This window comes from Pleurodeles waltl, chromosome 12 (assembly GCF_031143425.1).
Source record: "Pleurodeles waltl isolate 20211129_DDA chromosome 12, aPleWal1.hap1.20221129, whole genome shotgun sequence".
NCBI classification, from domain to species: domain Eukaryota; kingdom Metazoa; phylum Chordata; class Amphibia; order Caudata; family Salamandridae; genus Pleurodeles; species Pleurodeles waltl.
This window is the reverse complement of record NC_090451.1, coordinates 636345222-636369133: the sequence shown is the minus strand read 5'-3', so window position 1 is coordinate 636369133 and position 23912 is coordinate 636345222. Positions and strand designations below refer to the sequence as shown.

The 23912-nt window shown below is 48.0% G+C and overlaps 1 protein-coding gene and 1 long non-coding RNA gene across 2 annotated transcripts in view; one reads left to right on the top strand and one right to left on the bottom strand.

Annotated features, from left to right (window-relative positions):
• LOC138268452 (uncharacterized) overlaps positions 1-23912 on the top strand; it is a 126780-nt gene that overhangs the window by 12125 nt on the left and 90743 nt on the right. The gene's annotated exons all lie outside the window — the stretch shown is intronic.
• Positions 10911-14008, bottom strand: LOC138267994 (vomeronasal type-2 receptor 26-like). The gene is made up of 3 exons (XM_069217294.1): positions 13688-14008; positions 11932-12055; positions 10911-11842 (listed from the first exon to the last, which is right to left on the bottom strand). Exons 1-3 carry the CDS (start codon positions 14006-14008, stop codon positions 10911-10913), a joined length of 1377 nt encoding a protein of 458 aa, XP_069073395.1.

Sequence of the window (23912 nt, the reverse complement as noted above, 5' to 3'; positions counted from 1 at the left end):
TGTGCCTTGCCCAAAAATACTGTCTTTGCCACTGACTGGATCCATTCGAGGGCATGCAAATATTCCCTCATTGCCACCATCCGTTCAATATAACCACGTGGTGTGCCCTTGCTTACAGGGTCAAGGCATCTAAATGGATGGGTTCCGGTACTGTGCGCTCATTTAAATGGGACCAGAGGTACATGATGTTGGCTAATGCGTCTCTGTCGCCGGCTGGGTGAGCAAAAAGGGAGTACAGCCAGTGCTTGAAATGTAAAAATAGAAGTGAAGGTACTCAGTACCAGAGTACCTACTTATTTCTAAGAAGTGACGGTACTCTCCAATTAAAAGTATAATGTTTTTCTTGAGAAGTGTAGATAATCTCCCTCTAAAAATTTAAAAGTGCTCGAGAGATGCGTCAGCCTCTACACTAAGGCAAATTACCAAGGTTAGAGAAGAAATCAAACACCCGACCCTAGATACCGCAAAGCACATTTGGAGAGCAAAGGCAGCCCAAATATACGGTTAAGGGGACAAGAATAGAAAGCTCCTGCACTGGTTGTCCACACAACCACTAGCTGACAGGGTCATTTCGGAGGTCGCGGACGAGTCTGCGGCGCTCGCTAGGTCCCCAAGTGATATTGCCAAAAGCTTTTCCTCCTATTACACACGATTATACGCAGAGCACCCCAGATCTCCTGCAGAAAGAGAATCCCCTCTTCTGTAAGACATTGTGCTTCCCAGGATCTCACATACATCCAAGGAGATCCTGGATGCAGAACTATAACCCTGGCAGAGATCGCAGGGGCGATAAACAGACTTCCATCAGGTAAAACCCCTGGCCCAGATGGTTTCCCTATGGAACTCTACCACCAATGTAATGATATCCTAAGCCCCCACATCCTTAAAATGTACGAAGAGGCTGAGAGGGAGGGCCACTTTCCCTCCGGGATCGACCAAGCCCCTATTGTAGTAATCTCCAAGACCCAACCCCGTCGCGTTTCTGCTCAGGATACGGACCCATTTCCCTTTTAAATACCGAAATCAAGATGCCGTCAACTGTTCTAGCCACCAGATTGAAGCCTGTGCTTCCCACACTGGTACACTTAGACCAATGCAGGTTTATGCCCTCACGCAGTACTAGACACTGCATTAGACGACTGAACGCTGCCTTGGCACACCGTGAAGTCTAGTCCCGGTCCCCTCTAGCTCTAATTCTCCTCGATTTTGAAGAAGCCATTGACACCGTGGACTGGTCCTACTTGGATCAAGTCCTCCAGGGCAATGGGATTGGCCCGAAGTTCCAGGGTCTTGTAAAATTACTTTACTCTAACTCGACGAGACGTGTCCAAATAAACAGGGTGGTCTCAGATCTGTTCCCCATACGCCGCTGTACACGTCAGGGATGCCCTCTATCCCTGTTACTGTTCACACTTCCGATAGAATCCTTGGCGAAACTATTGAGAGAGGAACCCCTAATAGAAGGTTGGGCATGGCCAGAAGGTCCTGAGGATAGGGTGGCATTATATGCAGATTATGTCCTCGTTTATTTCTCCAATCCAGCCATAAGTGGCCCGCGGATCTTGCAGCTCCTTGATCTCTTTTCCCAGGCCTAACTCTAAACCCTGGCAAATCCCTCCTGGTCCCCCTGCACCCTTCCAGAGATTGCATTGACTGGCAGTGAAACATTTGGATCCGGCAAAACAATTTAAAGTACCTAGGCATAAACATAGCCTTGTTACCCGAGCTAGCATGGGAGTTAAACATCTCAACACTTACTAAAAAAATCAAAGAATACCTCCAAAAATGGAGGAACTTACCCCTCAACCTGCTGGGCAGAATAGCACTTTACAAAATGATGATATTCCCCAGAGTTCGATACCTCCTGCAGAACTTTTCACACCCGGACCCTAGGAAGTGGTTCACTGAGATGGAAACGGTGGCGCGTCGGTTTTTGTGGCACGGCTCTCGCCCTAAATTGGCCCTGCCACATGCCAGAGAGATACATATGATGGAGGCCTGGGCATGTCTAACATCTATAACATCTATTTTTATTATCTTGCAACCCACCTATTAGTGATTAACGACTGATTGGGTGGGGGTTGGTCAGACCCCTCTTACAGGCTCCAGCTTCAGACAGTTGGCTACTCCGGAGTCTTAGTTGCCCTGTATGGGGGCCGGATCCCTCGAGACACCCCGGAAGTGACGAAGGTAGTGCTACTGGGTTGGCACGCAGCCCAGAAAGTGACAGGTTGGTGGGATCGTCTCACCCGGCAGACCCCCTTGTGGCAGGGGAGTCGTCTGCGGGAGGTCTCAGCATTAGAGGAATTCCAGAAATGGGCTAACATTGGAATATCCACCCTAGGAGACGTCTTGGGAGAGTCACACATGCGGTCCTTTGAGGAGATCCAAGAAAGCTACTTTAAATAAAACCCAATTCCAGAAGTATTTACAGCTCAGACACGCACTTCTGGTACGTATCCGACCAGGGGACAGTATCCCTGACTTGACTGCAGCCCCATGGAGGCAAGGACCTTGATGTGAGACCTGGGCAAGGGAGGAATCTCCCAGCTTTACCGCTCCTTGCTCTTAAACACCACCCCCTCCCTTGAGAATCTTTGCCAGAAATGGGAGGGTTGGGTGGGCCCCATTGAGGAGGCAGACTGGAGAGATGTGTTAATGGGCCCTAGTACCCTGTCCATGACATCCCAATTTCGAGTACTCCAGACTCTCTACCTCCACACAGCATATCCCACCCCTGAAAGACTCTTTAGGGCAGGCATGCAGCAGACAGCCAACTGTTCTCGATGCTCCAGTCCGGACGCTGATTTTTTCCACATGGTCTGGGCATGCCCCGTCATAACGACTTACTGGAAGGTGATTGTAGGGGAGGTCTCGAGGGTCTTGCACTTAGAGGTGGAAATGGCCCCCATTACCCTCCTCCTGGGGGCGATGGGGGACATGGGACTGAGAAGAGCGGACTGTATCTTTTTGGGAGTGGTATGCCTGGTAGCTAAAAGGGATATCATGACAGAATGGAAGGCAGAGGCAGCTCCCACACTGACCAAGTGGAGGCGAGGTGTGGATTGGTGTGCGCTATGTGAAAAGCCTGTATATGAGGCCAGAGGATGCCCAAACAAATACAACAAGATATGGGGAAGATGGGGTAGCTTGGAGAGTGCCTGGACAGCCGCGGAATGGGCCCCTTCCTTAGCGTATTGGTACAGAGGGGCCCGCCAGTTGGTCGGAACCCGCCTGGCCCCCTCACCACAAATGACCAGGACCCTCACGACACAATAGTGAGACCCAACTATCACCCGGTAGGTTAAATCCATATGTATTGTGTACTAGTGACTAGTGTTCTTGAAATATACAGACCTAAGGTCATGGTACGGTCATCCCAAGATTATATTTGTTGTCATGATGTTTCTGTTTTCTCTTTTTCCCATATGTTCGTATGTTTACGTTGTATTTTCTATTCATCTATTCTCCATAAAATCAATAAAAAAATATTTATAAAAAAATAAAAAGAAATTAAAAAGTGCCAATACTCCGTACGGGACAGTACCTGCCCATTTAAAGCACAGAGTACAACAAAAAATACGCGCACTTTGGAGGGCGGAAGGAGGCAGCACCATTTCTTGAAGGGCAGGAGCCCTTTAAATTCACTGCAGCGCTCCCGCTTCGCGGGACGCGCACTTTGGAGGGCGGAAGGAGGCAGCACCATTTCTTGAAGGGCAGGAGCCCTTTAAATTCACTGCAGCGCTCCCGCTTCGCGGGACGCGCACTTTGGAGGGCGGAAGGAGGCAGCACCATTTCTTGAAGGGCAGGAGCCCTTTAAATGCACTGCAGCGCTCCCGCCTCGCGGGACGCGCACTTTGGAGGGCGGAAGGAAGCAGCACCATTTCTTGAAGGGCAGGAGGAGGCCGGGCTGGGCCACATTATTTTCATCCTGATATTGAGGCCGGTGACCAGCGGACGATTATACTCCAGTCACCCGAACACCATACCATCATAGGTGAGCAGTATTCTATGCCCTCTTGTTGTTTTAGCCTCTTCAACAAAGCCCCAGTGGAGCGTAACTAGGGTGGGAACAGGGGAGGAAAAGCACCTACAGAAAAAGACTGTCAAACTTTGGGCTGGATTAAAAGTGTTTTATCAAGTCAAGATGGGTAGACGGAAGGGGGGGGTGCCCCTGGAAAAGGCCGGAAACAATAAGACTCTAGACGGTTTTCTCCAAAAAGCGGTTGGGGCACTAGAAAAAGAAATCGAACTAGTGGTGCGCCGTCTAACTGCCCCCCCATTGATGGAGGCTCCACCGAAAACTCGACCACAATTCCCTCCCCCACCCGCTTCTCAGCCTGCCCTGGCAATTCCACCTCCAACCATCCAAGTCTCTGCTGCAGAGTCCCTTGAAAATGTCATACAGCCCCCAGAATCTACACAGCCTCTTCCAGATAGGCCTGTATCCACCCCAGAGCACAGCTCAAAGGGCAAAAGAAAACGAGGGGAGGCAAACCTAAAGAATAAACGGGCCCGTGTTTTGAACTCCCCCAATCATGCCGTGCCTATTCGGACCAAGGATTACATACCAGCCCAAGCTCTTAATAATGACAGTTCAGATATAGCCTACATAATAGATTATATAAAAGACAAACTTTCTAAAAAGCTATACCCTATAACAACTCGCCTATTAGCCATCGAGGAGAAACTTGATGGTCTCATCAAGTTCAACCAGATGACCATTTCTTCCTCACCAGATTTACAGTATTCCCGCCAAAATTTTCCCCCGACCCCCCCATGCAACAGTTCCAGTAGCCTTCCCTTATCACTGAGTACGGTTCATAACCCTCGACCGATCTGTCCTGATTCCTCATATCAACCAGTGAAGGCTCCAATTATTAGACTGGTCAGTGCCTCAAAAAACAAGTGCTCCAAGACTGCTCCCCTCTTCTCAAGGGCGAATGACGAAATTGTTTCTTCCAATAATATGGGTACAAAACCTCACAAAGATACCCCTGATCAGATCCACCCTCCAGCAGATCGGATGCATAGGGATCAAGGGACTAATATGAGAACTTTACACCTACCACCGGAAGCTTGCCCTTATGTGCTTGTTATCACGAGTGTTCCCAAGCTTAGAACCAACATCTCCGAAACATTTACTGAACTGAAAAATAAGGTTATACATTGGCTACACAGATACGCTAGATTTGCTTTTCATATGGTACCCTCAATATTAATGGTGAGGAGGGTGGGTTGGGTGGGTTCACTTAAGAATCCCGGCACGGGAGATTGTATTGTTATCAACTTCGATGCTCCTTCCCTTGTCCAGTACCTTTCTTTGAATGTGTGTCAATCCAACCCTCTAGGGGGGGAAATTTCTCTATGTAGACTTCAGGCTTTCTACCCTCACAAAGTTGTACCAGCTACAAAGGGGGCGATAACGTCACTCAGAGGTGCCACTAGTTTGCAGATGCAGCCTGACCCCCAGTTGAGATGTAGTTTCCTCTCGCTTTCTGAAATCGATTGACTAAAAACCAGCACTGTACACAGCTCACCCCAGCCTCAAGCCTCCAAAAACTGGGAAAAGAAGTACCCTATAGTCGGAAATATTGAAACATATGAAATAGGGTTAGGTAATCCTGAGGCCAACCAGACTCCTACTGTAGACATCAGAGATTCTACGCCAACCCCTGCACCTGTCCAGCTAGATTCTTCTAAGATGGAAATTAGTATTCCGCCTTCCTCCTGTGACTAGAGTTTGGAAATTTGTATCTGGGGAGCAAGTAAGGAGCGCAAAACGAATGAGATCAATTTAGCCCCGGATCTAACAGACCCCAGTAATCATGGGTATTCACCACCATTTCAGGTACTCGAATTGACCACGCCATGCCCCGACTCAGACGGGGCAAGTAATATCTTGGGTGACACTGTAGTGGGAAACCCAAATGAGGCCTGTATAGTTATGATTGAAGAGGGTATAAAATCTCCTCACGGCACTCCATCTGTAAGAGGGAACTTTGCGGTTGAAGTTCTCCAAGCCAAAATAGATGGTCTAGGCACCGTTCTTAGCTGGAATATTGCAGGGCTGGAAAATAAAATGAGTATTCCTGAATGGGGAAAATTCATAGACGAACATAAAATATGTCTTTTCCAAGAAACATGGGCACTGGAGCCCAAATATAGATTTGGTTACAAAAGATACTGGGTTCCAGCAAGTAAGGTAAACTCAGGGAGACCCTCAGGTGGGCTGCTTATATGGCTTAGTTGCTCCCTTAAATGCCGGATTGAAACAATTGACTTGGGGTGTCCCGATTTGATGGGTTTATCAATACCATCCCTTAGTGAGAAACAGCTTCTTATAATTAACATTTATAACAGGAGCTTGGGTAGCAAATATGAGTTGGGCACATTGACTATTTTGGATAGCCTCCTCTCTTGCAAATCACCTTCCCATTTTATTCTTATCGCAGGGGATTTTAATGTCACTTTTGAACCCTACTTGCTGGCTCAGGAACTATATAAAGATGAGGACGCCTATTGGGGTATTCTTCAACTGGTGTCAAGCAAAAGGCCAAAAATGAATAGACTAACACATCAGGTTGTGGATATTACACTGGCACATGGCCCTCGGGCCTGCAACGGTCGTTCCCGCTCGGACCCTGATCTTCACCCTACATTTAGGCGTGGAACACAGAAGAGCCAGATAGACTATATTTTGCTTGATATCCGGCTGTGGGGCCATATGGTTGACATGAACATTGTAGAACATGAGGAAAGTGATCACGAGCCATTGATTTTATCTCTTAGGAGTTTATTACCCCTACTTGAAGCCCCTTGCCCCAAGATTCATGAGCAACAGCTCGCACTGACCAACAACAGACGAAACGTTAAATGGGAATCTATGAGTACCGACACAGCCACAATGGCATCTGTGTACAGGCAGTTGGCTGATCACATGGAACGCATACCTCAGCTTTTAGAAGATAGTGAAAAAGAAGTAGCCCACACACAACTATTTAATTCTCTAAAACATCTCCTTACTAAAGAGTCTGCCAAAAAAGTCAAAAAGAAGTGCAATGCAAGGTGGTTTGATGCTATATGCAGGGAAGCACAGCACAAACTATTGAGAGCTTTAAGAGGGGGCCAGTCAGACCATATAAGGAAAGCTAGGAAAGACTATAAACAGGAACTAAGTAGAGCCCGTAGGAGATGGGATGAATTTAGATGGGTCTCCCTCCTGGAGTCTGCTAAAATAAATGACACCTTGAAATTTTGGAAACTGGTGGCTGATGCCAGTGAAGAACCTAACCGTTCGCCTGGTGCTTCAATACTCCCCGTAGAGTGGATAGATCACTTTTCCCGATTATATTCTGGGATCTCAGGTGCTACTACCAGGGAATTGAACCATATTATGAACTTTGAGACCCCTCTAATTGAATTTACCCTGGCAGAAACCAAGGCTGCAATCGTTTCACTGAAATGGGGAAAGGCCCCTGGCCTTGATAAAATTCCAGGCGATTTGTACAAGACAAGCCCAGATATATGGGCCCCATACCTGAACCTGATTTCCAATTCAGTAGCTGCAGGAGCGCCTGTCCCGAGCTCCTGGATGGGAGCAGACATAGGGGGTTATTCTAACTTTGGAGGAGGTTTTAATCCGTCCCAAAAGTGACGGAAAAGTGACGGATTTACCACCAGCCGTATTACGAGTCCATTATATCCTATGGAACTCGTAATACGGCTGGTGGTATATCCGTCACTTTACCGTCACTTTTGGGACGGATTAACACTCCTCCAAAGTTAGAATAACCCCCATAGTCCCCATCTTTAAGAAAGGCAGCCCCTCCGACCCTGCCAACTATCGTCCAATCTCCTTACTTGATAATTTCCAAAAACCTTTTTGCAAAGCAAATTTTGTCCCGCCTAGAAGAATGGATTCTGGAAACTAATGTTATTTCCGACCTGCAAGCAGGGTTTAGGCCAGCAGTCAGTACCATAGATCAAGTGTTAAGATTTCTAACAATCAAATGGAAGACTGTGGAAGTAGGAGGGGGTAACCTCTTTGTAGTTTTTATTGACCTTAGAGCCGCTTTTGATCTGGTCCCCAGAAATCAGCTATGGTTGACATTAGCCAACATGGGCATCCCATATGGTCTCTTGAAACTTATCGCCCGATTACACGAGAACACCTATGCACAAATTAGGAGCGGTAAGGATGGTGACTTAACAGATCCAGTGGCTATTGAGAGAGGAGTCAGACAGGGCTGTGTCCTGGCCCCTACCCTTTTCCTTTTATACATAAATAATTGTATTAAGTACTTAGCAAATTGCACTAATGACTCCCCAAAGTTGGCCGGGATTAAAGTGCCATGTTTACTCAATACGGATGACACTATCCTGTTGGCCAAAACATCCATGGGAATCCAACATCTGGTCAACCAGTTCTGTGCATTTTGCAGAGATTACGGGTTAGATATTAATGTTAAGAAAACCAAACTCATGATATATAGCGCCCCGAACAAGAAACTTAGAGCAAATATAAAGATGGATTCAGTTCACTTGGAGAGGGTAATGGAATACGATTACCTGGGTATTAGATTATCTGATAAGGGTAGCTGGGATACAGCTATAAGGAAAGGGGCACTTACCATCGGCCAAAGATGTGGAGTGCTAGAACGGAAGGCTAGCACTGCAGTAAGCCCCCCTTTGACTCTTATCTCTGAAATCTACAAAGTCCAAATCCGTGCCGCTGCCCTATATGGAGCGGAACTTTGGGGTTCACATAGACAACTGGACACCCTTCAAACCAAAGAAAATAATTTCCTTAGACACATATCTAGACTAGGGAAGGGCACGCCGATGCTCCCACTAAGACTAGACTTGGGTTTAAACAGCATCAAGGATACAGCATACTTAAGGCCACTTCTATACTGGGTTCGATTATGGAAAACAGAAGAACTCGAACCCTTTAGGACAGCAGTTAAAGATTTATTACCACCTTGCTATGGATGGGAGAAAATTCGCTGGTTAAGGGAGATGAAAGCAGCTTGGGTCAAATTGGGGTTATCCCATTACTGGGAGAATCCTGAGATGATTCCTGCTAACGCTAGACTGCTGATCAAAGACCGATATTGGGGGAAAATCTACAAGGAATTTCTCGGCTCAAATGGGTCAGGTCGGCTGACAGCAGAGTTCCTGCTGGCAAAGCACGAACCTTTGCCTGAAAGCTTCCTGGATCTCCCTATACCAGCCCGTGCCCGTTCTTTACTACTTCAGTTCAGATACGGAACATTGGCGGTCAACAGCTTTACGGCTCGTTGGTCGTCCAATAGTCCTATGTCTGACAAATGTATAAATTGTCATCTATGCAAGGAAACTCCTGAGCATGTTCTATTTTTCTGTCCCTTGTATAAATGTCCTAGAGGAAAGTGGATTATTCCTCTGTGCAAAACACTGCTAGCACAAAACCGAACCAGTGTCTACAGATTATGTAAATATGACACTTCCATGCTGATAGTGAGCTCTGTTTCTAAATACTTGTCAGCAGCATGGACAATCCGTAGTAGGATTACTTCAGATCTCAATCCACTGGTTGAAGAACGGTCTAGAAGTTAGCGGATGTGGCCTGTTATAATAGAAAGGGATTTTAAATATCACTATTAGTGCTGATCTATTGAGGGTATCAGATTGTATCTCTGTGCATGCTTTCCAGTGGGTTACCCCAACTAAAGTAATTTATAGTTCCCTAGTATATATTATTTTGTAAACGGCAAGACACAATTCATTCGACCAATTTACTTAAGAGAACAGGCCAACCTAGGGTACCCTTTTCCACTGTTTGGCTTTTAACTTTTGTAAATAGGAGCTATTCCATGAAGTTTTATGATCTATTTTATGTACAAATCTGTTCTAGAATAGTTTTATATGTTTTATTAGAAAAGATTTGGTATGCTACCTTTTATTCTAAATTGATTTGTATTATCTTAGCACATAGCACTTTGCATATGGTAAGATTTAGGTACCATTTTAAATGTCTTGTTTTAATTATTTATGAAATCTTTTATGAAGCACTATGAACCTTTTTTAAGTATAATTTGCTCTATAACAGTTTTCCTTAAGCACACTTGGAAAAGATTTGGCATATCATTTGTTTCCCCTTGTAACCGTTCTGATAAATGGCACCTTTTTATCTGGGAAGTACAAACTATGGAACTCTCATTTAACCTCTAGCCCGTTTCGATAAACAGTGTGCTAACTGTTAATGCTTCCTTTTCATGTGATGGTTTACGATTTCTATCTTTTTGCATGTATGATTATTTCTAATTTTTAAATGGCCTAAACTTAGGCCGAATAAACTATTGATTGAACTAAAAATACAACAAATCCAGTTTGTTCACTCGGTGATATAGGTACTAACAATTGCAGCGGTTTGTCTCTGATAATACTGAGTATTACACAAAAACGGACTTGAAATTGCAGATTTTAAATGATAAACTGCATGCACTTTCAACTTCTAGAGGCTACATTGGGTTCAAATGAAAGTCAATGCATTGACAATTTAAACTGCTTTGCTGATACATCACAAAACTAGTGATGCACATTTTATAAAGACTAGTCTGCAATTTCCTCTTTCTTTCATGACTCAGTGACACTGGTCACCATTAGTGATGCTTTAAGATGTATTTCAATTATCATAAATTTTTGTGTGACTACAAATATATAACAGTTAAAGAGCACACAAGCTTGTTTTATTCAACCGAAGAATCATTAGAACATACAGAATGAATACTCGAATAAATCTACTGCGGGATTTAAGCTTGTCAGCACTAACAACATTGTACATTATGCTATCTGATTTACATGCAACCTTTACATGCCGTCTACACAAGTGAATCATTAACAAAGTTTAATTTCACGCATGATTTTTAAGTTACTTTAATATTGTTTTGTTTTCCTTTCATTTCTTTGCCCATCAAATGTTCCTTTGTATTCACTTCAGGCTTAAAGAGGATCACGTAACATTTTATGATAAATATACAGAAAAGCAATGCAAAAGCTGAAGACAAAATAGCAAATATCTCCATAGCCACCATGTACTTTCCCTTGGTGCTGAGGTAGGCTGGAATAAATGAGATCCAAACGCTTAGGAACGCAAGCATGCTGAATGTGATAAATTTAGCATCATTGAAGTTGCTTGGCAGATTTCTATCTAGGAAGGCCACCAGGAAACTTATAGATGCGAGAAGTGTGAGATATCCTAGCATGCACCAGAAAGCAATAGGTGATCCTTCATTGCACTGAACTACTATCTGTCCTGGGTGAACATTGATGTTGTATTCTGAGAATGGAGGGGTGAACATTGTCCAAGTGACACAAAGGAAAACCTGAATGAGCGTGCAGACACTAATGATGGAGTAGGACAATTTGGGACCAACCCACTTCCTCAAGTCACTGTTGGGTTTTGTAGCATTGAAGGCGATGACCACCATGACGGTTTTAGCTAAAATGCAGGAGACACAAAGAGCAAAAATAATACCAAATGTAGCCTGGCGAAGAAGGCACTTCTCTGGAGTGGGATAACCGATGAATGTCAATGAGCAGAGAAAGCAGAGGGTGAGCGACAAGAGCAGGAGGTAGCTGAGGGAGCGGTTGTTGGCCTTCACAATTGGAGTGTGCCGCTGATGGATGAAGAGGGCCAAAACTGCTAGAGGGAAAATTGAGGAGAAAATAGTGGTTGCTGCTAGAGTAAGGCCTGAAGGTTCTTCAAAGGACAGAACCTCAATAGTTCTTGGTATACACTGGTCTAGTTTCGCATTCGGCCACTGATCCCAAGGACATTTGATACACTCAGTAGAATCTGAAAGGAAAAAACAAAACGCACTTCTTAAAGCACTACCGCAACACGACTTTCAACGTGCATTACAAAATAAATTTAGATTTATATACCAGTTTGGTTTGAAATTTCTCCCTGGGGGCATGGTACACAGAGGAAGCAGCATGCAGGTTCTCCTTCGCTTGCCATTTTTCTGGACCCAGGGGCACAGCTAGGAGTACACACAGAGAGTGGTACCTGAAATAGTATTCAGACAATCTTCATGTAATACACTTATTTCACTGATCGCAGTGTATCATATAATATTATAATGGGCACGCCATGTAGAGTAGACATTTGAGAAGAATATTTTAACATTTTCATCTGTGTGCAAACGTCTTTGAGAATGTGAGGAATATCTCAGGACCAATTTCCAAAACATCACCACTCAAAGGCACCGACAGCGCGGACCTGCAGTGGATGTGTGCTGTTGGTGTGCCCCGTGCGTGCCAAAGGCAAGACTGTTTGTGCCAGTCCACACCTGGACTGTACCCAGGACCAGGAAACATCATCCCCTTCCCACTGATAACCTGCAGCTACCCCCCACATCTTCAACCCCAGCTGTTGACATGTCCCACCAACACTGAGGAAGCATTCTATTGCACTTCCCTCAGATTTTCATGTACTTATACACACCCACACATCATGGCACCTTCACCAACGGCACCCAAATCCCTCACGCTTACAGTGTTGCAACCACCTCCACAACACTCAACATTCAATTGTATGCTCCTCAACAAATGCTCACTCACCAAACACACCACTGAGATATGGGACCTGCTGCACAACAGTGCCTCAGATCTACTTATCCTCACAGAAATATAGTTATTCACTGTATCCGCACCTGACATGACCACAGCCCCACCACCCTAGGTTACAAGACTCACAAGAAGGGCAGACTTCACATTCACAGAAGGGAATTGCATTCCTCCACAAGAATGCCATCTGCTACATCAACACCATGGACTTATCATCTTCTAGCTTCAAACCCCTGTTTTTCAAGCTCCACGTCACAGCCGACTTCAACCTATGTACCACCTGAACCACAGAAATACTTCACTGCAACCATCACAGAGTTTATCACCCTTCACACCAGAAATTACATAGAGATCTGAACTCCCACCTGGAACACAACACCAACCCCCAAATCAAAAGCACTCATCATAAACATTGGAAGTCTGGGCCTCAACCAATGAGTATTTTGACCTACCTGCATCACTGGACACCTCCTGCTCACCCTTTTCACCATCTTTGACAACATTCAAGACGAAGAGCCCTCATCAGTTAACTGGACTGACCACATCCTCCTCAAGTTCAGCATCCCCGTCCGGGGCAAATGCATATGTACTATTATCAGAACTACCTGCAAAAACTGGAGTAGCATCCCTCTCAACACCCACCAATCCAAACACACCAACAGCCTCACCAAAGCCATCAAGAAATTCAGCTATTGAATAACCTCTTTGCTGACTCTCTGGACCCCTTCAAACTCAGCAATGGAACAAGATCTATACCACAAGACAGTTGGTACACAGAGGAACTCAGACAGATTAAATGCCGCTACTAATAACTTGAGTGCAAATGGAGAATAAGCCACAATATTGCTGAAGAAGGCACCTTCAAAACCACTCTGTGACGCTACCGCCATATGACCCAGACCAGCAAATATGCTGCTCTGGCCAGACCACAGTGATCCCAGCACCAACAGAAGTAGGAGTGTGTGAAAAAAAGCTGCTCTGCTGACAGAGTTCCTGGAGCTTTGACCACTCTGCACTTCATTTGGAGAGCAGAATTCTGGCAAAACTCTGCCAACTACCATGTGGCACAAACTTTCTCATGCGCAGCTCGACATTGTCGAGTTGGTAAGCACAAGCGAGAATTTGCATCCTGAGTGTGATTTTTGGGTGCTAGAATGCCTCCTTTCAAGATTTGTCGATGCAGGTATTCGCACAGGTCACAACCGTTCATGTGACAAAGCTGTTGCTCGAGTAGAAAATCTACTTGAGCTGCAGAAAAAGGTGCACCCTTGGGCACCCTGTGTGGTGCCATTTGCACTGATTGTACAGCGCAGAAGAAGTTCCCGTCACTAAATATCAGCTTGAGCAGTGCGATGTGTCCAAATTCCGCCCCTTGAGGAACTCCAGAGAACATCGCTGAGTTTTTATATAACTCCATGGAATTCTGCAAAGTGAAACTTCATGTGTTGGGCCCAGTCCTGAACAAAAGCAAAGAACTCTTTGCCATTGTGAAATAATTCACTTCACTGGTGACCTCTTCTAACTCAATCACCCCCTTGCATGACCTCTGTAACAATCTCTTTCATTTCTTCAGCAACAAATCACCACAAATGACAGCAACTTCAATTTAAAACTGGACCCAAAAGACCTCGCCAAACACCTCTCGATCATATGCAAAAAACAACACTAACCACATGGTTCATCATCACCCTAGAAGAAATCACCACCACCAGAAAGCCCATCCACTTAGTTCCCTATTGAACCCCTGTCCCCACCACACCTACTCCAGAGGACCACAACATATGAGTGCCATGCTCAAAACCATTCTGAATGCCTCCACCTCTTCTGTGACCTTTCCAGATGTTTGGAAACATGTAACTGTCCTCTCATGGCTGAAGAAACCCTCTGTGGGCCCACTCTATGCTTGCCACTAGAAACCGAACTCAGACTCCAAGGACATGCACTCAGATAGATCAACTTCTTCTTGATTTGATGGACCCACTCAGTTAGCCTGCCACTGTACACAGTGGAAAACTGTAACTTCCTCTGAGGAGTTCCACAAGGATCCACCCTGAGTCTAACCCTCGTCAATGCACAGCTCATTCCCTCTCTTACAGACAAGACTACCATTGCCTAGATCACATTTGTTGATTTTATGGCTAGAATCACCCACTGGAGGAAGAATAACTGCTTGAAGCTGGATACCAATATGACCAAAATAGTGATCTTTGGGAACAGCACTTCATTGTGTGATTCCACCTGGTGCTAATGGAGCTAGGACTGACAGCAATCCCCACCACCCATGCCAAAAAGCTCAGGAAAATCACACATTTCCTTGTCACAAGTAAGCAGGGCTACGGGAATACCTTTTGTGCTGTTGTTAGAAGTTAGATTGTTAGCTGACTTGGGGTATAAGCCCTGGTCAGGCAGCAACCACCATCCTAATTATGGCAAGGCACAAGCAAACTGCAAAGTAACCTGTGCTGAACCCTCCAGTAATGTGGCAATCTCTAAAGTATGTGTGCAGCACTTCAAACAGTAAAACAGTGAAAACACCACACATGAAGATCCCAAACCCGGTTAGAACAATAAACCTTCATTTAATAAATGAAACAAGAGTAAAATGACACAAATCCAATCAGGAGAACCAGAGCTAGGAATTGTAAAACTTTTTTAGAGAAAATAGTGCCAAAAAGCATGAACTGTGGAAATCTGATCACACTGGACCGGGATGAAGTCACAAGTTCAGGTCCACCACAAAGAAGCACGGGCCGGCTACTGAGACCCAGTTAGGTCTGCTGAACAGAGTACCTTAAACCCTGGAATACTGGGTGCTGAGTGGATCTTTGTCGAAGATGTGTTATGCAGTCGAGGCAATGCATGGGTTCAAGATGCGGCGAGGTTGTGATGCGATTTCCTGTTGTGTCGACTTCAAGGATCACACTGATAAGGGCTTGGGATGCAAAGCCCGGAGTCAGGGTTGCGGTGCATAGTCAAGGAAGTGGCGCTCAGTCAGGATGATGCACTGGATATGGAGCTGTGAGGCGGAATGCAGAGTCCATCATCGCTGCCATCAATGATAGATTTAAGGGCATGTGCTGAGAATGGATCGTGCAGTGGCAGGTGATGCAGGCTGCGGCAGCGCAGGGCTTCTGCTACAGTTCTGTTCATTGCAGTGCGGTGATGCTTCGATATTGCTTGTTTGCATTGCGCAGCAGAGGAGATGCGCCTCTCCTGCTGGATCCGTAGAGGCTGGCAGAGCACCTTAGACCTACTTCCAAAGGTCCAGGACAGGTGTGGCACCGCTTGGCAGGGTAGACTCACAGTTGGCAGAGTCTGGGTGCAGATACAATGTTGTTGGAAGCCTGTTATCGCCATACAACTTGAACATTGGAAACCAGACAACTAGCCTGTGGAGTCAATCTGGCTTCTGAAGTCAAGAGATGCAGGTCCAGTCCTTCTCACCAAGGCAAGAGGGCAGCAGGCAGCAGGACAGCCCAGCAAAGCAGGAGTCCAGCAGAGTGTAGTCCAGCAGAGTGCAGTCCAGTAGAGTGGCAGTCCTTCAGCAGCACAGCAGTCCTTCTTCCAGGCAGAATATCCACAGGTTTTGAAGTGTACTGGAGTAGTGGTGTCTGAGGTCCTTCTTTTCTACACAGCTGTGCCTTTGAAACAGGCAAAGACTTCTAGAGGAAAGCCTGCGAAGTGCACCTTCCCTGCTTTCCCTGTGTGGCTCCAGACTAATTATAGGGGATATGCAGTCCTTTGGTTGGAGACAGGACACAGTCTATTCGGGTGTAGGAAAATGCCACTGCTGGCATGGTTACCCCCTAACATTTTGCCTTTTGTTGATGCCAGCTTTGATTGAAAGTGTGCTGGGACCCTGCTAAACAGGCCCCAGCACCAATGTTCTTTCCCTAAAACTGTACCTTTGTCTCCACAATTGGCACAGCCCTGGCACACAGATAAGCTGAGCATTATGCCCCTACAGTGTCTAAGCCAATTCTTAGACATGGTAAGTGCAGGGTAGCCATGTAGAGTATATGGTCTGGGAGTTTGTCAAACACAAACTCCACAGTTCCATAATAACTACACTGAATACTGGGTAGTTTGGTGTCAAACGTCTCAACACAATAAATCCACACTGATGCCAGTGTGGGATTGATTGAGAAATGCACACAGAGGGCATCTTAGAGATGCCCTCTGCATGCCAGTCCAACTGCTAGTGCTAGGCTGACCGGTCTCTGCCAGCCTGCCACTTCCAAACCAGTTTCTGGCCACATGGGGTGAGTGCCTTTGTGGACTCTGTGACCAGGAACAAAGCCTGTGCAGGGTGGAGGAGCTTCACACCTCTCCCCTGCAGGAACTGTAACACCTGCCGGTGAGCCTGAAAGGCTCAAGCCTGGAGTTACAGTGCCCCAGGGCACTCCAGCTAGTGGAGATGCCCGCCCCCCGGACACAGCTCCCACTTTTGGCGACAAGTCCAGGGCAATAATGAGAAAAGCAAGGAGGAGTCACCCCCTCAGCCAGGTCCACCCCTAAGGTGACCAGAGCTGAATTGACCCTCTCCTTAGAAAATCCTCCATCTTGTTTTGGAGGATTTAGCCCAATGTGAATAGGGATGTGCCCCCCACCCCCAAAGGGAGGAGGCACAAGGAGGGTGTAGCCACCCTCAGGGACATTAGCCATTGACTACTGCCCCCCATCCCTAACACACCCCTACATTTAGTAGTTAGGGGCAACCCTGAACCCAGGACATCAGATTCCTGACAACCTACAAAGAAGAAGGACCGCCTAGCTGAAAAACCCTGCAGAGAAGAAGGAAGATGACAACTGCTTTGGCCCAGCCCTACCGGTCTGTCTCCAACTCCAACTCCAAAGAACCTGCACCAGCGACGCATCCTGCTGGCCCACCGACCACCGCCGACTCAGAGGACTGCCCTGCACTACAAAGGACCAAAAAAAACTCCAGTGGACAGCAGACCTGTCCAACCAAGCAAGACGAAACCATCTTTAAAGGGACTCTCACCTCACTCCAGAAACAATAGTCCCCACCACTCTGCACCCAACACCCCTGGCCCATGTCCATAGAAATCAACGACTCAGAGAGGATCCCCAGGTGACTCCGACGACGTGCCCACTCTGGGCTAACCGCTCTGCTCCCCCACAACAACGCCTGCAGAGGGAATACCGAGGAAACCCCTGACCGCGACTACCCGGGAAGAAGAAACCTGATGCATGGAAGAAGCACTGCACCCGCAGCCCCCAGACCCATAAAGAACCAACCACCGGTGGAGCAGTGACCAGCAGGCAGCCCTCACCCTTGCCCAGTTGGTGGATGGCCCCAGAAGACCCCCTCTGCCCCGCCTGCAACATCTGAGTGACCCATGGGTCCAATGAAATATATTACAAACCAGACACCTTGTTTGTCCACTGCACCTGGCCGCCCCTGTGCCGCTGAGGGTGTGCTTTGTGTGCCTACTTGGGACCCCCCCCCAGTGCTCTACAAAACCCCCCTGGTCTGCGCCCCGAGGATGCAGGTACTTACCTGCCAGCAGACTAGAACCGGAGCACCCCCTGTCTCTATAGGCGCCTATGTTATTTGGGCCCCTCTTTGACCTCTGCACCTGACCAGCCCTGTATTTCTGGTGCTGGGTGTTTGGGGTTGACTTGAACTCCCAACGGTGGGCTACCTATGCCCCGGAGACTGAACTTGTAAGTGCTTTACTTACCACGTTAACCTAACTAAATATACTTACCACGCCCAGGAACTGTTGAATTTTGCAGTGTCCACTTTTAAAATACCTTATTGCCATTTTAGGCCAAACTGTGTACATTACTGTTTTGATTCAAAGTCCTATCTACACCTAAGCAAAGTACCTTACATTTAATGTACTTACCTGCAATTTGAATAGTGTGGTTCTAAAATAAATTAAGAACATAATATGTTTCTATATAAAAACCTATTGGCCTGGAGTTAAGTCATTGAGTGTGTGTTCTCCTTTATTGCCTGGGTGTGTACAACAAGTGCTTAACACTACCCTCTGATAAACCTAACTGCTCGACCACACTACCACAAATACAGCATTGGTATTATCTATTATTGCCTCTGTCAAGCCTCTTGGGGAACCCCTGCACCCTGTGCACACTTTCTCTCACTTTGAGATAGTATAAACTGAGCCAGCTTCCTACATTGGTGGATCAGCGGTGGGGTCTAAGACTTTGCATTTGCTGGACTACTCAGCCAATACCTGATCACACAACTAAATTCCAAAATTGTCATTAGAAAATAGATTTTTGACTATTTTTCCAAATTTTTAAAAGTCCTGCTAGGACCTTGTGTAAGTCCCTGTTAGCATCTCTTTTAAGTTTAAAAGTTTTGTAAAAGTTAGGATTTAAGTACTAGAAGTAGTTTTTAGTTTCTTGAAAAGTAATTCCAACTTTTAGAGACATAGGCCCTCATTACAACCCTGTCGGTCGGTGATAAAGCAGTGGTAGTATCGGCAACAGGCCGGTGGTAAAAAAAAAAAAAAGAAAATATTTGAATTATGACCATGGCGGAAACCGCTAACACAGACAGCCACTTTAACACTCCGACCGCCACGGCGGTAGCAACAAGCACTGCGGCGGTAACTGCCAACAGCCAGGCAGAAGACAGTGTACCGCCCGCTGTATTACAACATGCAAATCTCCCAGCTTTTCCGGGCGGTACCAATGCCATCAAAAGCACAGCGGAAACAGTACACTGAAGGGAAATGACTCATCTCTTGACACTGGAGGAAGAACCACAACGCCATGAATCCCGAGCTGCACATTTTCCATTTTCCCCAATGCTGGTGTAACTCCTCATACACCAGGAACACGAACATCGGCGAAGACGACCACAGTGAGTACTACACCTAGCACACAAGGGAGGGGGGGGGAGAAAAAAGAGAGTGACACACACAAGAAACACCTCCACCCTCACCCCCAACACCATACAAACAAACGGATGCAACAACATTACATATACACTCCGTAACCCTCAGGAATAACGCAAGGACAAAAGAAATGTATAAAAATGAGTGTAATAGTACAATTTTAGATAAATACGTCCTTAAATCAATAAACATTATGTACAATATATACAAAAGAAGGGACAATGCCCACTCCAAAATGTCCGTGGCCCATGGGGCCATAACACATAGGCCAAGGCCACACTTGACTCCTGCCTCAATACGGAGAGAACACTGCAGGGGCATCAGGTCGAAAACACGCAGGCACCTCAGGGGGACGGGGAGTGGGGGCCACCTCAGCCGGAAGATGGTACAACGCCACTGCTCCTGGAGGGGGCTACATGCCCACTGCTTGTTCCTGGGGAGTGCAAAGCCACAGTCTCTCTAGTGGGTGGGTAGCCCACTGCTTGGTCCTGGGGAGTGCAAAGCCACAGTCTCTCTAGTGGGTGGGTTGCCCAAGACTTGGTCCTGGGGAGTGCAAAACCACAGTCTCTCTAGTGGGTGGGTTGCCCAAGACTTGGTCCTGGGGAGTGCAAAACCACAGTCTCTCTAGTGGGTGGGTTGTCCTCTGCTTGGTCCTGGGGAGTGCAAGGCCACAGTCTCTGGAGTGGATGCCTTCTTCCACTGGTTCTGTAGGGGGCTTTGTGCCCAGTGTGCTTTTTCCTGCAAAGCAGGTGGTGAGTGGATGCCTTCTTCCACTGGTTCTGGAGGGGGCTTTGTGCCCAGTGTGCTTCATCCTGGATGATGCAAGGTTACAGTCTCTCACCTGGGTGTCACACCTACAGGTGTTGCAGGGGCCAGGACGCACTGCAGCCCATGTATTCACGACTACACTCTGCTCGCCAGCGGTGATGGCTGCTCAGTGGATTGCAGTTGCGGTGCACATGGCGGTGCTGTCAGTGGTAGGGGGAGGCTCCAGCCCTTCCCCTGCAGCCTCGGACTGCTGCCCACTGGGGCTGCTGCTGCTGGCAGTGGTGCTGCTGGCGGTGCAGGTGGCGGTGCTGTCAGTGGTGGGGGGGAGGCTCCAGCCCTTCCCCTGCAGCCTCAAACCCTGCCCACTGGGGCTGCTGGTGGTGCAGGTGACAGTGCAGGTGCTGGCTGTGGTGTAGGTGTCGATGCTGTCAGTGGTGGGGTGAGGCTCCAGCCTTTCCCCTGCAGCCTCGGACGGATGCAGTGCCATGGCTTGTGTTGTGTGCCCCTTCCTGCCCTTGGCAGATGGTGGTGCCTCCTTGCTTCTGCCAGCAGGTGTTCCTTTCCTGCCCTTGCTGGCTGGTGGTGCCTCCTCCTTCCCCTTGCTGGCTGGTGGTGCCTCCTTCCCCTTGCTGGCTGGTGGTGCCTTCTTCCCCTTGCTGGCAGGTGTCCTCTTCTTGTCCTTGCTAGGTAGTGGCCCCTTCTTGCCCTTGGCAGGTGGTGCAGGCACACTGACTGTGCTGACGGGTGCCTCCTTGGAGCCTCTCACACCTACAGTAGCTGCAGAAACCACCGTGGCCATGGACTCGGTGGCTGAGGTGCTGGGGGGGTTCTGGCCACCCTGGCCCGAAGTGAAGGACGGTGGGAGGGGTGACGAGGAAAAGCTTCTTAGAGACACGGGGCGGGAAGAGGGTGAAGGTGTGGGAGTGGAGGAAGAGGAGTGGTTGTAGGTGGTGTCTGTGCTTTTTTTTTCGGTGCAGGTGCATGGGCTGGATGCTGTTGTGAGGTGGATGTCTGTTGGGTGTCTGAGTGCTTCTGTTTGTGTACTTTAGGAGATGGGGTCACAGACACAGTGGTTGAGGACAAAGGGGACGTGTGCATGGATGTGGGGGGTGGTAAATGCCAGTGATGGAGGTAGTGAATGAGGATGTAATGCATACAGGTGTGAGTGGAGATGCTACTGGGAGGGAGGTGGACGAGGAGGAGGAGGGGGACACAGTGGAGGCAGTGGATGTTGGTGTGTCTGCATCTGGATGGTGCTTGTTTGAGTGCTTGGTGGATGAAGTGTGGTGCTTGTGTTTGCCTGAGCCACTTCTGTGTGTTGATTTGGGTGAATGCAGGTATGAAGTTGTGCTTGGTATAGTCTGGGGTTGAGGGGATTGGGACTGGGTAGAGGAAGTTTGAGGGGGGAGGCTGGAGACGGGGAGAATGGCTGCCATAAGTGAGTTGGCCAGAGCCTGTGATGCTCTCTGTTGGGCCGCCACGCCAGAGTCAGTGCCCTCCAGGTATGCATTTGTTTATGGCAAATGCCCTGCTAGACCCTGGATGGCATTCAGTATGGTTGACTGCCCAACAGAGACGGATCTCAGGAGGTCAATAGGCTCCTCACTGAGGGCAGCAGGGCTGACTCGGGCAGGGCACGAGGTGCCTGGGGCGAAGGAGACGCCCACCCTCCTGGCTGAGCGGGCACGGGAAACACGCTGAGGGGCTGCTGGGAGGGCGTTGCTGGCTCGGGGTGGCGGCTGTACCTGTAGTTGGGTTGGCCACAGAGGTTTCCGCCACCGCCAGAGATCTCCCATCCGAGGAGGAGTCGCTGTTGGTACTGTCCCCTCTGTCTCCATCATGGTGCTCCCCTCACCCCCTCCCCGTCAGTGGATTCGGCTTCCAGGCCCACGTGGGATGCAGCTCCCTCTATCATCGGTGCCTCTGCCAGATGATGCTGATGCACACAAGGGCAGGGTGACAAAACAAAAAGGGGGGTGAGACAGAGGATACACTTGGTCAGTGCAAGCAACAACACTACCGTTGGCGTACACAACTCACAGGGAACAGCCCTATGCACTAGGCCATGCACTACCAGTTACAATGCTAGTCACCAGCCCATAGGGTACAATACCTAACGCCATTAGCTGCACACTTGAAACCACAGGACCATGCCCAGTAATAGATGCCCACTAACATTATTGGGGTTGGAGTGCACCTGAGCTTGCCCATCATGGAACCTACCCTGCCATGTTCGCCCTGGCCTGGGGCACCCACAGCCCACATCCCCCACCCAGGTAACACCTCAACATGCGCAAAGTCATTAATCTGAATCTGTACTCACCCCCCTGTGACTGCTGTAATGCCTTCAAGCGCCCATCCAACTCCAGATAGGCCACTGCCAGGATGCGGAACATCAGGGGGGTCAGGGTACAACAGGCACCCCTTCCTCATTGGGAGGCCAGCCCAAGCTGGGCCTCCACCGTCTTCCTTGCCCTGCGGCACAGGTCCTCCCACCGTTTGCGGCAGTGAGTCCTCTGCCTGTCAAAGACTCCCCGGGTCCTCACTTCCTTGGGATGGCATGCCAAATTCCCTTTTTCTGATGGGCGCTGACCTGCAGAAAAAAAAATACATCAGAAAAGGTATTATTCATACCGTCCAGACTGTCATACTCATGGCCCAACATATTCCTCCCATCCCCTTACGCACATACATTGACCACCACACATGCAGCAATCTGCCCTGGACCCCTCAGCCCCCCCGACACGAGACTTACACATACAGCACTCCATATATTCATGCCCCACGCATCGTGCTCACAGTGTACTCACCTGTTGGTCTGGAGGACCATAAAGTAAGCGGTACTGGGGTAGGACCCCATCAACCAGTCTCTCCAACTCCTCTGAAGTGAAGGCAGGGCCACTTTCCTGAGACACTCGAGCCATGGTCGCTTCCAGACACAGGTCACAGCAGCACTTGCAGTGTAGGTCCTCTCCTGTTGAAGGTCAGGTAGCAAGAGAGTGAACAGATAGAAAATGACGGTCACGACAGCGGCGGTGCATGCCGTCACTGCCGGTGTACATCACCATTGACTCCTGGAACACGTAGGCCCAAATGACCACCGCCCGCAATGGCGCGCAACACCGGTGATATTACCTCATTTCCACTTGTCCCTCCTCACAGGTCAGGCAGCCGCCATTTCAGGGGAGCACAGGCCATGGCACCTAACTGCATCACACCAGACATAGGCACATCAACTGACTTACAAGTTCACATACTGTTTCTGTAAAACAAAAATAGCATATTAATCTGGGTATATGTTTGAATATGACCTTCTGCTCACTGCTTTTCACCCTAAAGTTCAACCGCTGAGGATGAATAGGAGATGGAGACATTTTCCTGTGTACAGACCCCTGGTGGACCTGGCAACAATGGAGGACAGGCATATTATCCTCACCTACAGACTTAACAGGGTCACATTCCAAGAGCTGTGTGACCAATTGGAGACAGACCTGATTTCAGCTATCCGACACCCCACAGGTATCCCCCTCCAGTGCTCCATTTCTTGACAAGTGGTTCCTTCCAAGCGACAGTGGCCATGGCATCAGGGATATCACAGCCTATGTTCTCAAACGTGCTGACCAGAGTGTTGTC

Bases quoted from the DNA above. Each gene is read 5' to 3' on its own strand.
- LOC138267994 (XM_069217294.1), bottom strand. From the start codon at position 14,008: ATGTTCTCTGGAGTTCCTCAAGGGGCGGAATTTGGACACATCGCACTG. The intron at 12,056-13,687 runs GTTTGTGCCACA...ATACTATTTCAG, and splicing joins GTCGAGCTGCGCATGAGAAA to GTACCACTCTCTGTGTGTAC. The intron at 11,843-11,931 runs GTATATAAATCT...TTTTCCTTTCAG, and splicing joins AGAAATTTCAAACCAAACTG to ATTCTACTGAGTGTATCAAA.